The sequence below is a fragment of the Giraffa tippelskirchi genome, chromosome 2 (genome assembly GCF_054371585.1).
Source record: "Giraffa tippelskirchi isolate mGirTip1 chromosome 2, T2T-mGirTip1v1.2.pri, whole genome shotgun sequence".
NCBI classification, from domain to species: domain Eukaryota; kingdom Metazoa; phylum Chordata; class Mammalia; order Artiodactyla; family Giraffidae; genus Giraffa; species Giraffa tippelskirchi.
In genome coordinates, this window is record NC_137276.1 from 76,330,223 (window position 1) to 76,350,119 (window position 19,897).

The 19,897-nt window shown below is 39.6% G+C and overlaps 1 protein-coding gene across 4 annotated transcripts; it reads left to right on the forward strand.

The window, feature by feature from the left end:
• The first annotated feature begins 524 nt into the window (after positions 1-524).
• MRLN (myoregulin) lies at positions 525-13,540 on the forward strand. 4 transcript variants are annotated; one of them, XM_081569079.1, is made up of 5 exons: positions 525-619; positions 5,584-5,765; positions 5,937-6,061; positions 11,335-11,445; positions 13,310-13,540. In XM_081569079.1, the coding sequence occupies exons 3-5, from the start codon at positions 6,019-6,021 to the stop codon at positions 13,468-13,470; spliced, it is 315 nt and encodes a 104-aa protein (XP_081425205.1). In that variant the 5' UTR covers positions 525-619; positions 5,584-5,765; positions 5,937-6,018; the 3' UTR covers positions 13,471-13,540. The 4 variants fall into 4 exon arrangements, with proteins under 4 accessions (XP_081425205.1, XP_081425206.1, XP_081425207.1 ...); XM_081569080.1 differs by having other exon boundaries at positions 5,584-5,686; XM_081569081.1 differs by having other exon boundaries at positions 5,584-5,682.
• Positions 13,541-19,897: the final 6,357 nt, after the last annotated feature.

Sequence of the window (19,897 nt, forward strand, 5' to 3'; positions counted from 1 at the left end):
CCCCAACAACACATACATGCACTTTTCCAGGAAAGGTTTTGGGATCATTTGAGGGAGAGAGACTGATATGCTCACAAGAAAACAAACCTTAACAAATTGATAACGTGCATTTGAAAATCCATTTGTTTATATATTTGGAAAAGCAGGAAATTCAACATAGACAAAGCAAAAATGTGTAGTTTGAGAAGATATTCAAATATTAATATCCATGGAAAAGAATTGCTCAGAAGAACAAAGGAAAGCTTGATATTGCATGAGTCATGACGTTTTCCAAGAGAGTAAGATGGTAGAGAGTGTTTGGTTAGTTGATGTTGAACTTTTAGCACCTTTGACGTGAGTACTGATTGTGGAGGGGCCCAACCCCTACTCATGGGTTATTTGCACTCCTCTGTGGGCCTGAGGGTATTTTTGTCATCATTTATCCCACCTGTGTCTGTCAGTTCCTCCCCACCCGCCTCCTCCCGTGACAGCCTGGCTCAAGTTTCTCAGGAAAGCGCTAAGCCAGTTATTAATAACAGCCCAGCGAGTCTCCCGAGCCACCTAGGAGCAGATGGTGTTTTTCACAAAAGAGAGAGATCATCTCCTTGACTTTGGACTTCACTTATCAAACCCCTGAACAGTAAGTTTTTTTTTTTTTTAGTGGCCTTTTAAAATGTTGACAAGAGGAAGGTTTAGCAGAAGTCTTGCTTGCTTCTGGTAGGGGAATACGGGAAGCTCAAAGACTCTGGAAGCCTGTTTCCTCCCCCTGTCTTTCAGTGTCTCTCCAGTTTTTATAAGGCTGGTTATATGATCTAATATGAATTAGAATTCTATCCCCTCAATTTCCTTCTGGCTTAATAAAAGCAGAAGGAGAAGCAAGGGATTAATACGACCTCAAAGCTTGACCCAGCCTTGTGGTCATGCCAGATATTAATATTTATTATTAATTATTTTATAATATTAATTATTATTACTAATATTATTTCTGTCTTTCTGTGTTCCATCCCCAAAGAGAGGATTTCAGTGATTTCAAAGAGAAATTTCACATATGGAAAGTGTCTGCAGGGGGATATTGGACTGGACACTTGGGCCTTGTCTGTCATTTTTCCATGTTTGAGGTTTGCTGCAGAGAGAGGGCATCTGTCATGTTGCTTGAATTTATTGCCTTCTTGAGTGTTTAGCCAAAGGCTTTGTCCTTGCAGCCTTTTTTTTTTTTTCTTTTGAAATAATGGTTGTTTCTGAGAGTCCTGCAAAGTAGGTCACTGTGTTTTCTGTCTGGAAAAGGAGGACCCTGAAGCTGGGGCCCTGCCCAGCCCTCTCAGAGAAGATGAAAGCTGACACTCCAGTCCCTCCTCAGGATTACAGACTAAGAGAGTTTTCTGCTTTGGTTGCATATGTTCAGTCCTCTTGAACATTTGCATCAGGCTTCTAAATAAGAGAGGCATCACAGGGAACTGGAAGGAGGCAGATGCTGGCTTGGTACTGAGGCCTGGCTCAACAAGCTGTGTGACCTTAAGCAAGTATTCACCCTCTCTGAGCCTCAGTTTCCTTGTTTATGAGATGAGAGTTATAACCTCTTTGATAAGGTGGTGGGTTTTACTCACAATGTTTCTAAGTGGCCGAGTATGGGAACATTATTGATGAAGTCCCTCATTTGAATTTTTTCTTGAATCTTCTTAACCTAGAACCTCCAACGTGGTCTTTGATGGGAAAGTTTAAACTGTAGAGATAATAATTGGCTTTTAGTGCTTTTAATAATGTCATCCTTAGGATGGTGTCAGCCATGGAATGCTGAGGATGAGGTCATTGGAGGATGCCATATGGTAAGCAGTTCAGGACATTAGGCTATGGCTAAAGTACAAGAGATAGTGAAGAATGAGGAAGCCTGGCATGCTGCATTCCATGGGGTCGCAAAGAGTTGGACATGACTTAGTGACTAAACAACTCAACAAGATCAGCAATGCTGGGGAAACTTTGAAAACAATTTCAAAGCATAAGCTATTATTTTAATCAACTTTTCTGCTCTTCTATAATCAGCATTCTGAAATTTTTCTTTTGGTTCCATGCTTCTGTGGTTCCGAAAGACTGGTTACCCCCCTTCCTATCTCCAATTCTGTGTCTGGATGAGACAGAAAGAAGGGTTGTTTCAGAGAATACCTACTTCCCAAAGTGTTACCCTGTACACTCAGCAGACAGGATGAGATTTTTGTTTTCCACTGCAAGCTTTCATTCTGCAAATGTTTATTTAATTCCCACTGTGTGAAGACACAGTGCTGGGGTCAGTAAACTCAGAATAAGGTAGGAGAGAGAAGTCATTTCATGAGTAACTGATATAAGTCAGAATGGCCTTGATCCATGGTACATGAGAAGTACAAACAGTGGGCAGGCATTCCACAGGGCCATCATTCCCAAAACTTATTCACTGAGGAAGGGTATTATCATCAGACCTCACCTTGGAGAGCTGTGCATTCTTAGAAAACGACTCATTGCTTTTCAGTGTTCCTCCCTGTGTTTACCTTCTATGCAACAAGCTTGGGAAGCACAGAAAAACTCATCATAAAGTCAAATCTCATCCTCCCCACCCCAGTTTTTTTTTTCTTTTGAGTACCTGTTTTGTTCCAAAGTGAAAGTGAGAGTTGCTCAGTTGTGTCCAACTCTTTGCGACTCCATGGACTATACAGTTCATGGAATTCTTTAGGCCAGAATACTAGTGTGGGTACCCTTTTCCTTCTCCAGGGGATCTTCCCAACCCAGGGATCAAACCCAGGTCTCCCTCATTGCAGGCAGATTTTTTACCAGCTGAGCCACAAGAGAAGCCCAAGAATACTGGAGTGGGTAGCCTATCCCTTCTCCAGCAGATCTTCCCAACCCAGGAATAGAACCAGTGTCTCCTGCATTGCAGGCGGATTCTTTACCAACTGAGCTATGAGGGAAGCCCCAGCCCTGTGCTAAATGCTAGAAATTTAATTTGGCCTTAGAAGAGGTTACAGTCTTTCACTGAACCTGAAATTCTGTTCTCCAACCTGGCCATCTGCCTTCTCAGCTTAACCTGACTCCAAATAACACTTAGCTGGTTTCAGAAATCAAATATTAGATTAAAAAGACAAAACTGCTAGCAATGAATTTAGGAAAAGGAGTGTGTGTTGCAGGCCAAGAAAGTAGTTTAAAAGGTTTTCCTGAATGCTTTAAAGAAGTCAAACAGGTCCAGAGACCTCCCCTCCACTCGCCAAACCTGGGAGGACACTTGTTTCGATATGAGAGCTCTGCAGATAAAACCCCCAAACCCAACAAATAAGCTCCTGGCCTCACTCCTGCTTCATCACACCATGGAAGGTGTCATGTGGCACTGCCCTGTGGGGTTCCACAAGGAAGCTTTGTAGGGCTGGTCCTCGCCACAACTCGGGACAGTTCGTCTGGCCTCGTAAGACTGTGCTACAGCTGTGATTCCTGGCAAGGGTTGGGGAGCTTGGCAGGGAGAAGGTTGAAAATATTTTGATTGTTTTGGTTCCAGAATCTTTCTTAATGTTAAGTGCCTGTAACTGAGTAATTTATGTCTTCTTAGGGGCAACGCAATCTCCTATTTGGTTTAGGAACAGGGTCTCGGAAAATTTCAGCCTTCAGGAGTCTTGGTGTAGTGGATGATTAAGAGGAGATGTTTGTTCATAGGTAGAAAAACTGTTCATTTTAGGCCAGAATATTTGCTCAAGATGTGTGAGGCAAGGGACTTCTCTAGTGCTCCAGGGGTTAAGGCTCCTCACTTCCAACACAGGGAATACGGGGTCCTTCCCTGGTCAGGGAACTGAGATCCCACATGCTGTGTGTGCCTGTGTGCTCACTCAGTCGTGTCTGACTCTTTGCAACACCATGGACTGTAGCCCACCAGGTTCCTCTGTCCATGGGATTTCCCAGGCAAGAATACTGGAGTGGGTTGCCATTTGCTCCTCCAGGGGATCTCCAGGAATTGAACCTGAGTCTCCTGCATCTCCTGCATTGGGAGGCAGATTATTTACCACTGAGCTACCTGGGAAGCCCTGCCACATGCTCTGCACATGGCCAAAACAATTAATTAATTAATTAATTAATGTTTTTAAAAAATGTGAGGCATGGTCATATATGGCTTGGGAAGGGCCAGATTGGACAGATATTGACATGGAGAGAAAGCATGAGAACTACAGTCGAAGAGGAGGACAGCAGAGGGATTCCACAGAGGTCTGGGACCCTCTCTGCACTCCTGGGGGTCAAGTGGAGCCCTCTTGGGGCTCTGCCAGGCCAGACAGTGCCCTCTGGCCCACATGTCTGCGCGTCTGTCTCAGCTTCCTGGGGCTTGCCATCTCTTAAGTCCATTTGAGTCCCTCACCTCCCTCCATCATTGTTGGACCGCGGGAAGTGTCCACTTTTTTGGCTTCCAAGCTTCATCATATCAACTGTTATTTTATCCATTGCCAGGCAACATCCTGGGCTCTTAGCTCACCTTTTTCTTTTGACCACTCCTGAGATGCTGCAGTGGCTAAGGCTTTGAAGCCAAACTCACTTCCATTCAAATCCCTGGTCGTGCCCTGGAGTGTGATCTCAAATGGCTCCCTGAGGTCTCTGGTCATCAGTCTCTCCAACTAAGGAAATAGAAGCGTTAGCATCCACCTCATGTGGCTTTATGAGATTAAAATCAGAATATGTGCAGGACCTTCTTAGCTATAGTTATCAATAAAATCCTTTCAATCCCATGCAAGACTGGTTATGTCTATCTCCAGATGAGATAGCACGTGAGGTTAAATGTCCATGGCTATCATGCTAATACCAGCCAGAACCAGGATCTCAAACCAATTCCATCCGGCTCCACAACCTTCCTGACCCCCATCTCTGTGACAGGGCACGTGATTCTGTCTCCAAGCAAAGTCCACTTTGTCAATTATGGCAAGTCTTACCTCCCAAGTTTCCAAGTTTTCCTTGTGGCTTATTTTATCCTGGACACTGGCCTTCCCTTGGCCTGAATCAAAGCAGTTGGGAGGTGGTGAAGGTAGAATATCTTCAAATAGCCAAGTCTGGTGAAATGCAGAATCCAATTTATCATAAATGTATCAAAAACTTGCTGAGGCAATTAATATGGTAGCTCAGAAGAAAAGTAACTGTGTGACCTCAGACAAATTACTGTACTTCTCTGGGCCTCGCTTGTCAAATGAGAAGCTGGAAGAAATCTCAAATTTCTTTGCCAGTGCTAACATTTCTGTCATAGTTGAGATTTTTTCACTATAGTTGTTTTTCTTAGCTAGAGAGAGAAAGGTCTCCTTGAAATCATATTTAAATCAGGAAACAAGATTTAACAATCATGTTCATAATCACTTCGGTGTAAAACCATATGCCATTTATTATTATTCTCATTCACGCTTTCTCTGTACAATGCTCATATCATTGATGAGTTAATTTCTCAGATATCTGTTAAATTCTCTTCCTCATGTAATTCCTCACATAATTAATTCCGAAACCTTAAACTCTATTTTGGAAACTTACAGGATGCACAAAATCCTTTTAACTATTGAATAGGCCCGATTTTTTAGTTAACTTCTGAATGACTCAAAATTAACGAGTTTATGTCTCCTATCCTACCAGGCTGTCATCTGTTTCTAGAATCTTAAGGAGACAAATCACCATTATGCTGGAGAAACAGTAACCATCCCAACAGGACATTTCCATCATGAAACCCTGCAGGCTGGTACAAAAGTTTTGTTCTTTTCCAACATTTGACTAGGTCTCATAATTATAGGCCAAAAAAAAGCAAAGACATCAACAAGGTATGATTCCTATATGATTTCTCAGGTTTCTAAAAGATAAACTTCATTAAACATAAATTTTGTGGGAGAGAGAGATTTTCTGGAGACAAAATTGAAACTATCCAACTTTGGGATTTTATTTTTGAAATTTTGGTGGTAAAAGTAGACTTACTATATGTGTTTTTCTTGTAGTTGTCTTTTGAGCAAAATGAACTTTCAGTCTTCCAAGAAAGCTTCTGCTTGACGTGCAATTATTAACTCAATATTGTTAAAAATGATTGACATCAAATACCATGATGCAGTGGGATTCAGGATGGGTAAGTCCATCCCCACTTTCTAAGAAGACAGCAAGACAACTGCACATGGGGGTTGCATGCAAACAAATAACCATAATACACTATAGTGAGTTTCAATACATTCCAGATAAGTGGACACTAAATTCTGCCCGAGGACATCAGGAAGGATCACAGAGGAAATATGTGGGGCTTCAAAGGATGAGTAGGTGTGTGACAGTTTTGCATGTTTGAATACCTAAAGAGAAACTGAGAAGACTGATTCATTCAAGGGGTACCATCTAGGAGGTAATATGGTAGAGTATAATTAATAATGATAGTTATCCTTGCTTATTAAGTGTTTACTCGCTAGGCATGAGTATTATCTCATTTAATTCTCCCACTGCCCTAAGAAGTGGCTACTGTCATTATTTGGCTTCACAGGTGGCACAGTAGTAAAGAATTGCCTCCCAATGTAGGAGACACAAGAGACTCAGGTTTGATCCCTGGTTCAGGAAGATTCCCTTGGAGTAGGAAATGGCAACCCACTCCAGTATTCTTGCCTGGAAAATTCCATGGACAGAGGAGCATTGTGGGATACAGTCCATGGGGTCACAAAGAGTCAGACACAACTGAACGTGCGCGCACACACACACGCACACACACAGTTATTATCATCCCCATTTTATAGAAGTGCTAACAAACAGAGGCACAGAGAATTAACATGACTTGCCAGGGTCTCAAGGTAAGTGGCAGATCCAAGTCAAATACCACCAATCTTATTCCTGACCCATCTCTCAACTACCAAGTCCTGGAAGCATTCTTGTTATTTCTCCATCCAGCTAATGTTAATAAGATCAAGAGGAGAAATTCCCTGGTGGGCCAGTGGTTAAGATTTCATGCTTCCAATGCAGGAGACATGGGTTCAATCCCTGATTGAAAAACTAAGATCCCACAAGCCACTGGCACAGCCAAAAAAAAGAAAAAGATCAAGGGGACAAACTTGTCAGTCACAAGTTGATCAGTGGGTCGATAAAAAAACTAATAATAGGAGGGAATAAAATTGCAGGGAGTAAAAGCTCGTAAAAACTGACTAAAAAAACCTGAACTTTCAGTTTATCAGGTTGCTAGATAGTAAGCTTGTAGTAGTGGCCTGTGAAAGATCTATTGACAAAGAAAAGATGCTTTTGATGTGAATAAAACTGGCTGCTGTAAAAGGATTCCAGCAAATTCAGGGTTATCAGGCCCAGAGGGGTAACTGCAAGACTACCCATCCCTCTGTTCACCCAGCAGTTCACACATATGGAAAGGAGTCGGAACCAAAGAGGAAGAATGGCTGTTGGTAATTACATGTGGATATTTCCATTTCAGTCAGTTTCCTTTTCATTTGAAAACATTAATAAATCCACGTAGTTGAAACAGAGTGGCATCTGGGGGCTAAAGTTCTAGGTTGCTAGGGTCAAGGCTCTAGCTTCGAACCTTGGGCAGTCGCTCCATGCCCCAGTAGTGCCTAATCACAACCTGGCACATACTAGACCCATGATAAATGGCCATTATTATACTTTACTTAAAAGTAAAAGTGAAAGAGGTAGTTGCTCAGTCCTATCCGACTCTTCATGACCCCACGGACTGTAGCCTGCCAGGCTCCTCTGTCCATGGGATTCTCTGGGTAAGAATACCGGAGTGGCTAGCCATTTCCTTCTCCAGGGGATTGTCTTGATCCAGGGATCGAACCCAGGTCTCCTGCGTTGCAGGCAGATTCCTTACCATCTGAGCCACTTTAGGTGACTTGTTAAGCAAGAGTGGACAGATTTCAATTGTGTCTCATTTTTCAATATGTGTCTCTAGGGAACGTCTGTAAATATTATCTTCACCATTAGATATTGATGGAAACAAGTAGGGTTAGCAAATTCTTATCAAAACAGAAAATATTTTGGAAATGTGACTCGTGTTTAAGACTATAATCTTGAATCCAATGAAAGGTGTTTTTCTTCTGATTGAAAAAGAGACTTTGCAAAGAATGTTCTCTTCTTTATCTTGACCAAGGCTCCACGCCTGATAAGTGGAAATAGTAGAGGTTGAGAGAGATTGAGAAATGGGTGAAGTCTTAGGACAAGTAATAATTTTATGTAATAGAGGGGATTTTACTGTTCCATTTACATTGTTTTGATTTTCCTAGGGGACCAAACCATTTAGCAAATGCACTCTTCTTGGGGTCCCAGGAGTCTCTACAATCTACAAGATTGTAGAGATTTGAAAGGCTAATGCCTACAAGTTGATGACAGGGTAAAAAACAGAGAATGCAATGAAATTCAACCCCCAGATACCAAAGGTGACTACTACTAGACATTTGTCTAACTTTCTTTGTGGGATATCACTGTTCAACCATTCAATCAACAGATCAATTTGGGTTAGATTATTTGGACTCTTGGTGGAGTCAAAAGAAAATATAATAAAGACAAGTTTTGAAAACTAGATAAGAGATTATTCATACTACTTTCAGTATAACTTTCTAGAAATTAATTTCTACGAAATAAATTGTTTCTATTGCCTTTTGGAAATAGGAAAAAGAAAGGTATATAGAGACATTCAAAAAATAGGGGCAATTATTTGCAGCCATCTGAAATTTCAACATGAAATATGTTAGGCCCCAAATAACCTAGATATCTTATATCAGAAATTGGAATTAATGTTATTTTAGCTAGGATTTTTATTTTTTTTTTTAAGTTTGTGCTTTTTTGATATATTTTTTTAAATCTTTATTGAATTTGTTACGATATTGTTTCTGTTTTATATTTTTGGTCTTTTGGCCGCAAGGCATGTGGGATCTTAGCTCCCCGACCAGGGATCGAACCAGGCACTCCCTGCATTGGAAGGCAAAGTCTTAACCACTGGACCACCAGGGGAGTCCCTAGCTAGGATTTTTAAATGTTATATTCAAAATAAGATAGTCCCACTGAATACATTCTATTGCACTTTAAGAAGTGTGCTAACTTGTTTAAAATTAATCAACTTAATTTTGAAATTTGTTTATTCAGTGCATGTTTTATCCAATAAAAAACACTACAAATCATCTTTTTTTCTGAAAATGCTGCTGTGAAAAAGCCATTCCTCCAAAAGAATGTTCCTAAGAGAAAAAACACATTACCAAGCTTCTAGCATAGCAAGAACTAATTAGGCAAAATGTAAATCAAGCATCATTTAATCCCCAGTAAAATCTGAGTGTGCTGGTAAACTTGTGGTGGTACAGATTTGAGTGCTTCCAGTGATTTAGTTCTAGAAACAGATCTAACATTAAGGAGAAGACCCAAACAGGAACCACCCACATTCCTGTTTTTCATGAGCATTTTGGAATGAAGCAAGAACATGTTCTTTAGCCAAAGAGATTTAATATAAACTCAAGAAAAATGGGTCAGTGAAACATTTTAATGAAAATGCATAATTTATTGGATAAAGTGTAGGTTACATATTTTCATTCAAATCTCTCACTGGTACATTTAATTTTCCTGAGTTCATATTTGTTAAAATGATTGGTTTGACAAAAATAAAATCATTACTTTTAAATAGATGGACAAGAAAGAGGACAGAGACTTAGAAGACTATTTTCTTTAGTGTTCTGAAGTTTCATTAGCAACATCCTTTAAATGAAAATGTGAGAAATGAAAGAAACAAGGGAAAAAAATCATGTATAGTCCTTCACCCAAACTTGACAACTATAGCCATTATGACATTTGTAGATAATTCTCTGACTTTATTTTAAAGAATATTTCAATTGTGAAGTCCTACATACCTACAGAAAGGCCTATAAAATTTCTATGTGCAGTTTAGCAAGTAATTAAAAACTGATTATCAACATAACCACCACCAAGGACAGAAAGTGAAAAATTAAAAAAAAAAAAAAGATTTCCCCGGTGGTCCAGTGATGAAGACTAAGACTCAGTGCTTCCACTGCAGGGAGAACTAAGATCCTTGCATGGCACATGGCACGCCAAATTTAAAAAAAGAAAGAAAGAAATGAAATACTACTGGAAGCTCTCCACCCCTTCCATTAACACCACCACTATCCTGATTTTATGGTAGTCAGTCCTTTGCTTTATTTGATCAATTAATCACCTACACCATTGCTGCCCATATTATGCACCCCTAAGTCATGCAGCTTTAACTGTTTTCCTACTTTACATAAATATATTTACCATGTGTTTTCTTTTGTGTCTTGGTTTTTAAAAACTCAATATTTATGTTTGTAAAATTCACCACTGTTTTTTCATGTAGCTGTAACTTAATTTTCATTATTGTATAATATTCCATTATATGGGTTTATCTATCTACTAATAGGCATTTGGTTTGTTTTTAAGTTGAGGATATTACACGTAAAGTTTGGATGTGTGTCCTGGTGTAGATATCCATGCTTGTATTTAGGGTATATACCCAGGAGTGTAATGACTGGTCCTAAGGTATTGGTTTTAGTCATCCTTAAATATTTCAACATGATTTTCTAAGTAATGTTTCTATTATTTCATAGTTGTAATAACCATTATTTTGTTGGATGAATAATTTTTCAGTTGTGTCTAATTGTACAACCTGGTCTTTGCAAATAAATTCACTCCTCCACTTTCTAATTTGTTTGTAAAAGTGATACAAAATCTTAAAACCTATAAAATTTATAGCATATATAAAATCTCATGAGGTAGTGCCTCTTATGCAGAAAGAGAAATTTTGTTTGTTGTACCATGGAAGATAGTGAAACAAATATTTTAAAAATGATTTTAGGAATTTTCAAATTTTAAGTTATATTTGACACAAACATTGTATAAGTTTAAGGTGTACAGTATACTGATTTGATGTTTATATTGTAATATGACTGCCATGGTAGCATTCGCTAACACCTCTATCACATCACATGATTGTCATTTCTTCTGTGCTGAAAGCAGTTAATATCTAGTCTCTTAGCTAGTTTAATGTATATAATACACTTTTACGACTTGCTCACTGTACTGTGTATTACCTCTCTGGAACTTATTTGTCTATCAGTTGCACATATGTAACCCTTAAACAACATCTCTTCTATTCCCCCCACCCCCTGAGAACTATTGTTTTAAAAGAGTGGTAAATGTTTGCCCTGTCAGGAAAATTCTAGAATTCTGTTTAACCTTTCTGTGAAAGGTGTAGTTTTTAGCTATACAATTCTGTAATCCGCTAAAGTTAACGTATCACATTTTCCCAACTTCTTGGAGAGTTTCTCCACACAGGCTCCCTGCCTGTCCACTTCACAGACCACCTCACCATTCAATAAAGGCTTTTAATGTGCTTTGACACAGGAACCAAGGTTGCTAAGAGACCACCTGTGCTGAATGCACTTTGTCCTAGGAAGAGCAGGCGGAGAGAAAACCGAGGAGCAGCATTATCTACCACTACCTGGATTAAATCAGGTGAGAAGTGGGTTTCTGTGCACTCTTCAATCCCCACCACTCATCTGGTCTTTCCCTTGCTTCCTATTCTGTCTCTCTCTTACTGTTGTTGGATAAAATTGAAGATACCCCTCGGAATACAGTCTGAAGAAACACAAGCTGGAGGTGGAGGAAATACGAGGCAAGGAAAATCACTTTGCAAATTCATGTGTTATTCTCACCCCTTGTTTCCCAAACATGGCACAAGGAATTGTTGAACTTAAGGGAAATTCTAGGTGTTTACTTTGCCAGTGCGGGCTTCCCTGGTGGCTCAGCAGTAAAGAATCCGCCTGCAATGCAGGGGAGCCGGGTTCCATCCCTGGGTTGGGAAGATCCCCTGGAGAAGGAAATGGCAACCCACTCCAGTATTCTTGCCTGGGAAATTCCATGGACAGAGGATCCTGACGGGCTCTCTGTGGTCTCAAACCACCACCACCACCATCACCACTTTGCCAATGATTGCTGCAGAATTTGGGGCAAATCATCCCCTCCTTTAGGGAGGGGTTAGTTATCACAGAGATGAATCAAGAGGGAGAAGGTATCAATCAAAAGAGGGAGAAGGTATTTGTATACATCTCATCTGTCTCCCTGTTTCTCTTTCATGTTCTCGCCTAAAACTCTACCTGCCTTTTTGGGTTTGAGCAAAAAATAGCAGAAAATATTTTCCCACCCCAATCTTGCCACTTTTTAAAAAGAATTGATGCTCATTTTACGTTGACTGTATATAAGGGACTTTGATACAAGACTTTGAAAATTACTTAACTCGTTTGACCTTACATTCCTGGAAAAAGGAGTTGGGAATGGTTCTTAATTCCCTACCTGACAGGCACTCAGTAAAACGTTCCAACAGTGTGCTCAACAGGCTACAAATTAATGCCTTTTACAATTTCATAATACTTTGAAAAATTCCGGATATCTTTTAAAAACTGATTAACACAGAAAGTAAGTGTTAGTTGCTCAGTGGTATCTGGCTCTTTGCAACCCCATAGACTGTAGCCCGCCAGGCTCCCCTGTCCGTGGGATTCTCCAGGCAAGAATACTGGAGTGGGTAGCCATTCCCTTCTCCAGGGGATTTTCCTGACCCAGGGATCAAATCCAGGTCTCCTGCATTGCAGGCGGATTCTTTACCATCTGAACACGAAAGTGTGGAGGAAATGAAAATATCTAATGTCTTATTAAGTGACCAAAATATAAGAAAGAGGATTTTGAGGAAAGATCAAGGAAATGAAACAAACCTTTTGTTGTTTAATTTTTAAAAATTTTATCACCTGCCTTTTTGCATGTCTTCAAATTCTTATTTCCTGGTAATACTGGCTGTAGGTTAGAAGAATGGCGATTTCACTGATGCCATAAAAATGGTTATAAGTGACTTTGCAGATAAGATTTCAAAAATAAACCAATAATTTATAACATTGGAAAGAGAGTGGTAATTCTGATAGTTCTTGAGCTTTTTTAAAATTTTTGCTTTTTTTTTTAAAGAAAGAAAGACAAGAGAATTCCCTAGTGGTCCTGTGGTTAGAACTCTATGCATTCATTGCTGCAGCCCAGATTTGAACCCCCCCTGGATACCACAGACCTCACAGCTCAGCCAAAAAATAGACAGACAAATAGAAAATTCAATGATTATGACCTAAAATGGTCAAAATTAGTGGGTAAAAGTTCATTAATTCATTAAGGAGAAAAATATTTTAGTTCATTGATTGGTTACTAAAATGTACAAAGTCCTGACTGAAAGACATTTCTTGATCACTATTTCTTTACAGTGCAAATTATTAGATTGAGTTTAAAAAATCAGGATTATAAATATGCTTATTTAAGGATATTTTCTCTTTATTTTACTTCTTAGGAAGCAGAAGCATTTTGGATATGACGTGTAAAAATTGGATATTAATTTCTACTACTACCCCCACAAGTCTAGAAGATGAAATTGTGGGAAGACTTCTAAAAATTTTGTTTATAATCTTTGTTGACTTCCTGTCTATTATATATGTTGTTATAACTTCTTAGAAAACTGATTTCCTTTACTTTACTTGTGAATTTCATATTGAACTCCAGTGAATAAAATTTTATAATTTAATATGTTGAGTGATCCTAATTTTATGACATTTCCAGTTATTCTAGAAACTAATAGGACATTGCAATAAAAACAACGTTGTGTGTTATTTAGAACTTTATGGTTTATAAAACATTCACGTAAATTGAAATGGAATTTTTTTTCAAAAATCTACACTACTGTCATAAAACTTCTTGATTTTTAACATGATTGATAGTTAATAGATTGACTACAATGTGTAAGTGTAATTATGAGTGTTTTTTTTATTACAGATGCATACCTATGTGAAATTTTATATGGTTCTATTTTTAAATTTTTAATTTGTTTTTAAAATTTATTTTATGAAGTATAGCTGATTTACAGTGTTGTGTTAATTTCTACTGTACAGCAAAATGTTTCAGTTGTACATAATATACATTCTTTTTCATATTCTGTTCCGTTATGGGTTGTCACAGGATATAGAATATAGTTCTCTGTCCTATACAGTAGGACCTTGTTGTTTATTATGTGATTCTATTTTTTAACACACCAAACTTAGCATAAGATAATCTTTTCATATGATGTACTAATAGTTTATTCTTATTTTCTTATATATGCATTTCATCTATGTGTAGGCAGATTGGTTTTCTTAATCCTCCACAGTTTTATGTTTCTACCAACAAACAAAACTTTAAGTTAGGAATAGAAATGCTTAAAAAGAGATTCTTTTAGGAAAACAGAACTTATAAGAAAGGAGAGAATACAGGATGCAACCTGTGTTGATTTTCTGTTTGGAACTAAATGCTCACAGTATGTCATTTAACGTAAGACTCCCAGTAATCCTAGGAGGCAAGAGTGTGTTGTCCCATTTCACAGATGAACACACTGAATACTGGAAGAATTATGCTAGCTGGAGACCACACCTAGGAGTGGCAGAACCGGGTCTTGTGCCTTCACAATCCATCATATCATGTTGCCCCCAAAGGTAATGATAATAATGAAACAAGTGCAATTAAAAAATTATACAGTTCAACTTTTTTCACAGTAATGTTTTATTCAAGATCCTGTGGGTATATTTTAGTATTGTCCTGATTTATTTTCTTATTCCACATTTAAGAATCTTCTATCAAAAACAGATTAAGTTTACCCTTTTCTCATATCCAATTGAACAATGTGTTCTCTTCCTCTGTTTTTTGACCCCCTCATTTTCTGACAGTATTAAACTATAACTGTTGAATTCTGCTCTTTAAGTCTTTGAAAAACAGAGTTCTCTCTGTCCTTTAGACTTTTTGACTTTTTACATTGAACACACATGCTTCACCAAATGCTGATCTCTTCCATGTGATGACCATCTTCTCAGCTTCGGTCCAGACATTAGTGCAAGGTTTCATAAGAGACCTAATGAAGTGTGAAAGGAATCTGAGAACTTTGAGACTTATTGCTTCACTGACTCTTACTTAACCTTTCAGTGGTGTTGTATATTTAATCATAAGCCAAATAGAATCACACTATGTGAGCATTTGCTGTAACAGAATCTTTTTTCCTATGCTGTATCACTGGACATCCTTTGGGATATAATGTGGATATGATATGTTTTTTTCCAAGCCCCTCTATTTGGGATTTGTTGGAGCCTATTATCAGGTTATTGAAAGGAGAGTCGAGTCACTCCCAGGCCTGGGCAATTGCTTCTTTTCCCTGTGTATTTCTAGGCAATCAACAATATGGTTAGAAGCACTGATGCTGAAGCCACACTGTCTGGGTCCAGATCTTGGCTTCATCTTCTATGGTTTAATAACCCTAAGTCTCTGCTTCCTTACCTATAAAAAAAAGTGCCTGTGTCATAGGTTTGTCCAGAGGATGGCATGAGATGACAGGTGCAAAGTGCTTAGTTGAGTGCCTGGCATATGGAAAAGGCACCATCTGTGGAGGACTGGGGTTGTCAGCATCCACAGGTGATGCTGAGTGTCAGCGAGCCTCCATCACCCTGACTGTTCTACACCTTCCCCTTGCCCTTGGAATGACCTTAGGTTAACCAGTCCTGTAGGCCCAAGGATGTGATTCTGTCCCCCTGCCCCCTGACAGTGTTCTGTAGCCAGTATAAACTGGTTGACCCTATGTGGCTTTTATTTGGTTGTTATTTTGGTACCTGGCGATGACAACTGGATATCATAATGTGACTCCGGACAACAAAGGATACTTGATTAATAGCCTTTTAAAAGATTGATTGAATGACTGATTCTTTTTAAAATTTTTGCTTTATATTGGACTACAGTTGATTTATAGTTTTGTGTTTTGGGTATATAGCAAAATGATTCAGTTATACATATGTCTATTCTGTTTCAAATTCTTTTTCCCATTTAGGTTATTACAGAATATTAAGCAGATTTCCCTGTGCTATACAGTAAGTCCTTGTTGGCTATCTATTTTTAATGTAGTAGTGTATATATGTTAATTCCAAACTCCCAATTTATCACTTCCTTCTGGTAACCATAAGTTTGTTTTCTAAGTGTGTGAGCCTGTTTCTGTCTTGTGAATAATTTCATTTGTATAAGAAATCAGAGTCTTAATATGTAATTATTATGGCTGTGTAGTTGGAAATAGGTCACTTTACCTTTCAAAAATATTCATTTGATTTCTTTTTGGCATGCATGGTGCTGGGTGGCCAGGTCAAAGCAGTGAAAAAAAACCTAGCTCCTGCTCTCATGGAGCTTGATAGGTTAGTGGTGGAAATTAATGAATACCCAAATACTACAACTGCCATTGGGGGAAATAGTAGGATGGACACGTCTAGGGTGTCATGAAGGGTGTGGGGAAAGATGTTCTGAGGACCACCAGTAGCAACAAGTCCTGGGAGCTTAGGAAACACACGAGATCCTAGTTTTGCCCCTCAACCCCCCAGACCTATTAAATTCAGAATCTGCACTGTAACCAGATCCCCAGAGATTACTATGCATTTGAGAAATGCTGATGTGGAGGGATGTTCATGGACTACGTGTTCCTACTGTCTGGCTACTGAAGAGTTCTGTGACCTTGGATTACACCGCTTAACTTCTCTGGGTCTCCTACGCCTCCTGTGTCAAAACAGAACCAAGAAAAAATCAAAAGTGGCATTAATACCATTGGCTTTGCATAGCACATGGAAACACCATGGTTATTAAATGAACTGGACTGCTATTTGCAGGAAGACATATAACAGAAAGGAGTTCTAGAAATCTAAGATGTTGTTTAAACATCAAGAAGACAGGAGTAGCTCTGTGAAGTAAGGGACTTGTGACTACCTTCAGTAGGATTGGGAAAAGATTGTTTTCCTAAGTGGCGACAATATCCACGCAATATCCATGGCATATATGTATGTATGCAGTCTGGGTTAGGTAAACAGATATTTCCTGGAACTGAGTGACAGGCACTCTACAACTGATGAAACATTAGTGATTAAGTATTCACTTGAATGAAATGACTTGCAAGAAAACTGATCCAGAGAGCATTCCGAGTTATAACGGATATTTCCTAACTTTGGGGTGTGATGTGGATGAAATGCTTCTGTAAAGACTGAGATCAAATTATATTTTATATTGGAGTAAAGTTGATTAACAGTGTTGTGTTAGTTTCCCGTATACAGCAAAGTGATTCAGTTATACATACGCCTGTATTAAATATCTACTCTTTTTCAGATTCTGTTCCCATTTAGGTTATTACAGAATACTGAGCAGAGTTCTCTGTGGTATATAGTAGGTCCTTTGAGAGAGAACCTGAAGTATGTAATGTGTGTGTGACCACACAGACGCAGGCTGCTGTTCTGGGTGGCTTCTGCATGGCTATCCTTTGCTGTGCTTCCTGTGAGCAGTCCTACTAATGGAGCAAGCTGAAGGCATGCTGCCATGTAGGCCACTCTGGGGTCAGCCATGAGCCCAGATTTATTTATAAACCCACAGGAAAGGCCCCAGAGCCATCCACCACCTGACCCGGGACCACAGTGAGGGAAGATTAGTGCAGGAGCACAGGAAGTCCTTGGTGGCTAACTGGGTTTTCACTCTCAGCCCTATGCCCTTTCAGCCTGGAGATGGCTACAGACTGTTCTCTGGAGAGTCAGTGTCCCTGGACTCCTGTCTGAGGTGTGATCTCAAGGTACAGAGCCTGACCTTTCGGGTGTTGCTTATGAAGTTGATTATGACTTGCCCCGTGGAGATCATGTACTCAATAAATATTTAACAAGCATTCACTACCTATCTAGTAGCTCTGTGGGCACAGGGAAATATTTCATTCCCTGTCCTTGAAGACAAACCTGGCCTTTGTACCCCAACACCGAGTTAATTTTTGGAGGCAGAGTTTTGAGTGAAGTAAAAAAGAATAGCTTTATTGCTTTGCCAGGCAAAGGGGGCCACAGCAGGATAATGTCCTCATAACAGTGTGTCTCAGCCTGGAGAGAGTGGTGAGGAGTTCCATGGTAATGGTTCAAAGAGGGCGTGATCAGCTCGTGGACATTCTTCTGATTGGTTAGTGGTGAGTTGAGTAGGAGTCAGCATCATCAACCTTCTGGTTCCAACCAGTCTGGGGTCTCTGTGCTTGTGGGCAGCATACCTTAACTTCACTAGTCCCACCTGGTGGGGGTTATCTGCAAATCAGCTCAAAGACATTGTTATGTGTATCCTTTAAGGGGGAACCAGGACTCAGCCCTGGGACTGCACTATTGTTTCTTAACCATTCCTCCCTTTTTTCTGAGTCCCCTCCTTTCACTGATTAGTATCAGTTTGAACCTGCTCTTGGAACTCTGCGAAGGTCCTTGAGGCTGAATGAAGCCTATTTCCTGTAATCGAGAAATAGGGGGACACAGAAAGGCTTTTGTGCCCAGGAGACCCAGATAGTCCTGCTCGGGTATCAGCCTCACAGTGCTTGCCTTCTGCTGGAAGAAAGTGAAAGGGTTCGTTGCTCAGTGGTGTCCAACTCTTCATGACCCCATGAGCTGTAACCCACCAGGCTCCTCTGTCTATAGGATTCTCCAGGCAAGAATACTGGAATGGATTGCCATTCCCTTCTCCAGGGGATCTTCCTGACCCAGGAATGGAACTTTGGTTTCCTGCATTGTAGGCAGATTCTTTACCATCTGAGCCACCAGGGAAGCCAGACAATAATTGATAAACACGTGAGAATTTTAGATAGTGCCATGCTGTACAGAAAATAAAGCGAGGCATAAGAGAGGGTTTATATGAGGGAGAAAATTTTAACTACAGGAGCTAAGGAAATTTTCCTGAGAAGGCAACATTGGAGCAGAGGCTTAATTGATGAGGAGTCAGCTGGTGGAGATGTGGGGACATGTGAGGACTTCATATGGGGAGAACAGCCGGTACAAAAGCCCTGAGGTAGACAGGGCTCAACAAAGCATTAGCAAGACAAGTGTGAGTACAACTTAGTGAAGAAGTAGGGAGTTAATTTTTTAGGATTGATAAAAATCAGCTTCTACATAGTTTCTCTGGTTTAGTGAACTTTTCTCATGGCAGACTAAAGAGAGAATATGACACTCTCTAGAGTTCTTCGGCCTCTGCGTGGTGCACATCACAGCTTAAATTAAACAAGGAATCCTCTCTCTGGGGGTTGCAATTTTTTTCATGATTATTCTAGGCAGATCATGTCTGGTCTCAAACTTGTCACAGGTGTTAGGGAGTGCTGTCGCTCTACTAGATGAATTTAAAAGCTGTCTTTTTAGGACAGCTTTTAAAAAAAATGTAAGCAGAGCTAAAACTGCATCAGTTTGTAGCTTATTTTAATAGCAGCCTTATTGACATATAGTTCCTATTATTGTTTGTTGCTTTTAGATGCTAAGTCATGTCCAACTCTTCTGACCCCATGAACTGTAGCCTGCCAGGCTCTTCTGTCCATGGGATTTCCCAGGCAAGAATACTGGAGCAAGTTGCCATTTACTCCAGGAAATCTTCCCAACACAGGAATCGAACCTGCATCTCCTGCATTGGCAGGTGGATTCTTTACCATTGAGCCACCGGGAAGCCATAGTTCCTAAACCATATGATTAATCTATTTAAAATGTACAATTCAATGACTTTTTTAGTATATTTATAGGGTTGTGCAACTCTTACAACAATCAATTTTGGAACAATTTTATTACCCTAAAAAGAAACCTCATACCTATTAGTCCCCATGAGCAAGCAGTTACTTCCTATTTGCCCTCAACCTAACCTCCCCCCAACCACCTCTGCTGCTGGCCCTAGGCAATACTAATATAGTTTTTTAGTTTATCGACTCACCAGTTCTGGGCATTTCATATGAAGAGAGTCATATAATATATAGCCTTTTATGCCTGTCTTCTTTATGGCCAAATAATATTCCATTGTATGCATATACACATTTTATTTATCTATTGATCAGTGGACAGATATTTGCATTGTTTTT

What these genes read in the sequence shown, in the direction of transcription:
- MRLN (XM_081569078.1), top strand. Translation starts at nt 6,019, where the DNA reads ATGATTGACATCAAATACCATGATGCAGTGGGATTCAGGATGG. An exon ending in TGCAGTGGGATTCAGGATGG is followed by an intron (nt 6,062 to 11,334) that starts GTAAGTCCATCC and finishes GCTTTGACACAG; the next exon opens with GAACCAAGGTTGCTAAGAGA. An exon ending in CACTACCTGGATTAAATCAG is followed by an intron (nt 11,446 to 13,309) that starts GTGAGAAGTGGG and finishes TTTACTTCTTAG; the next exon opens with GAAGCAGAAGCATTTTGGAT.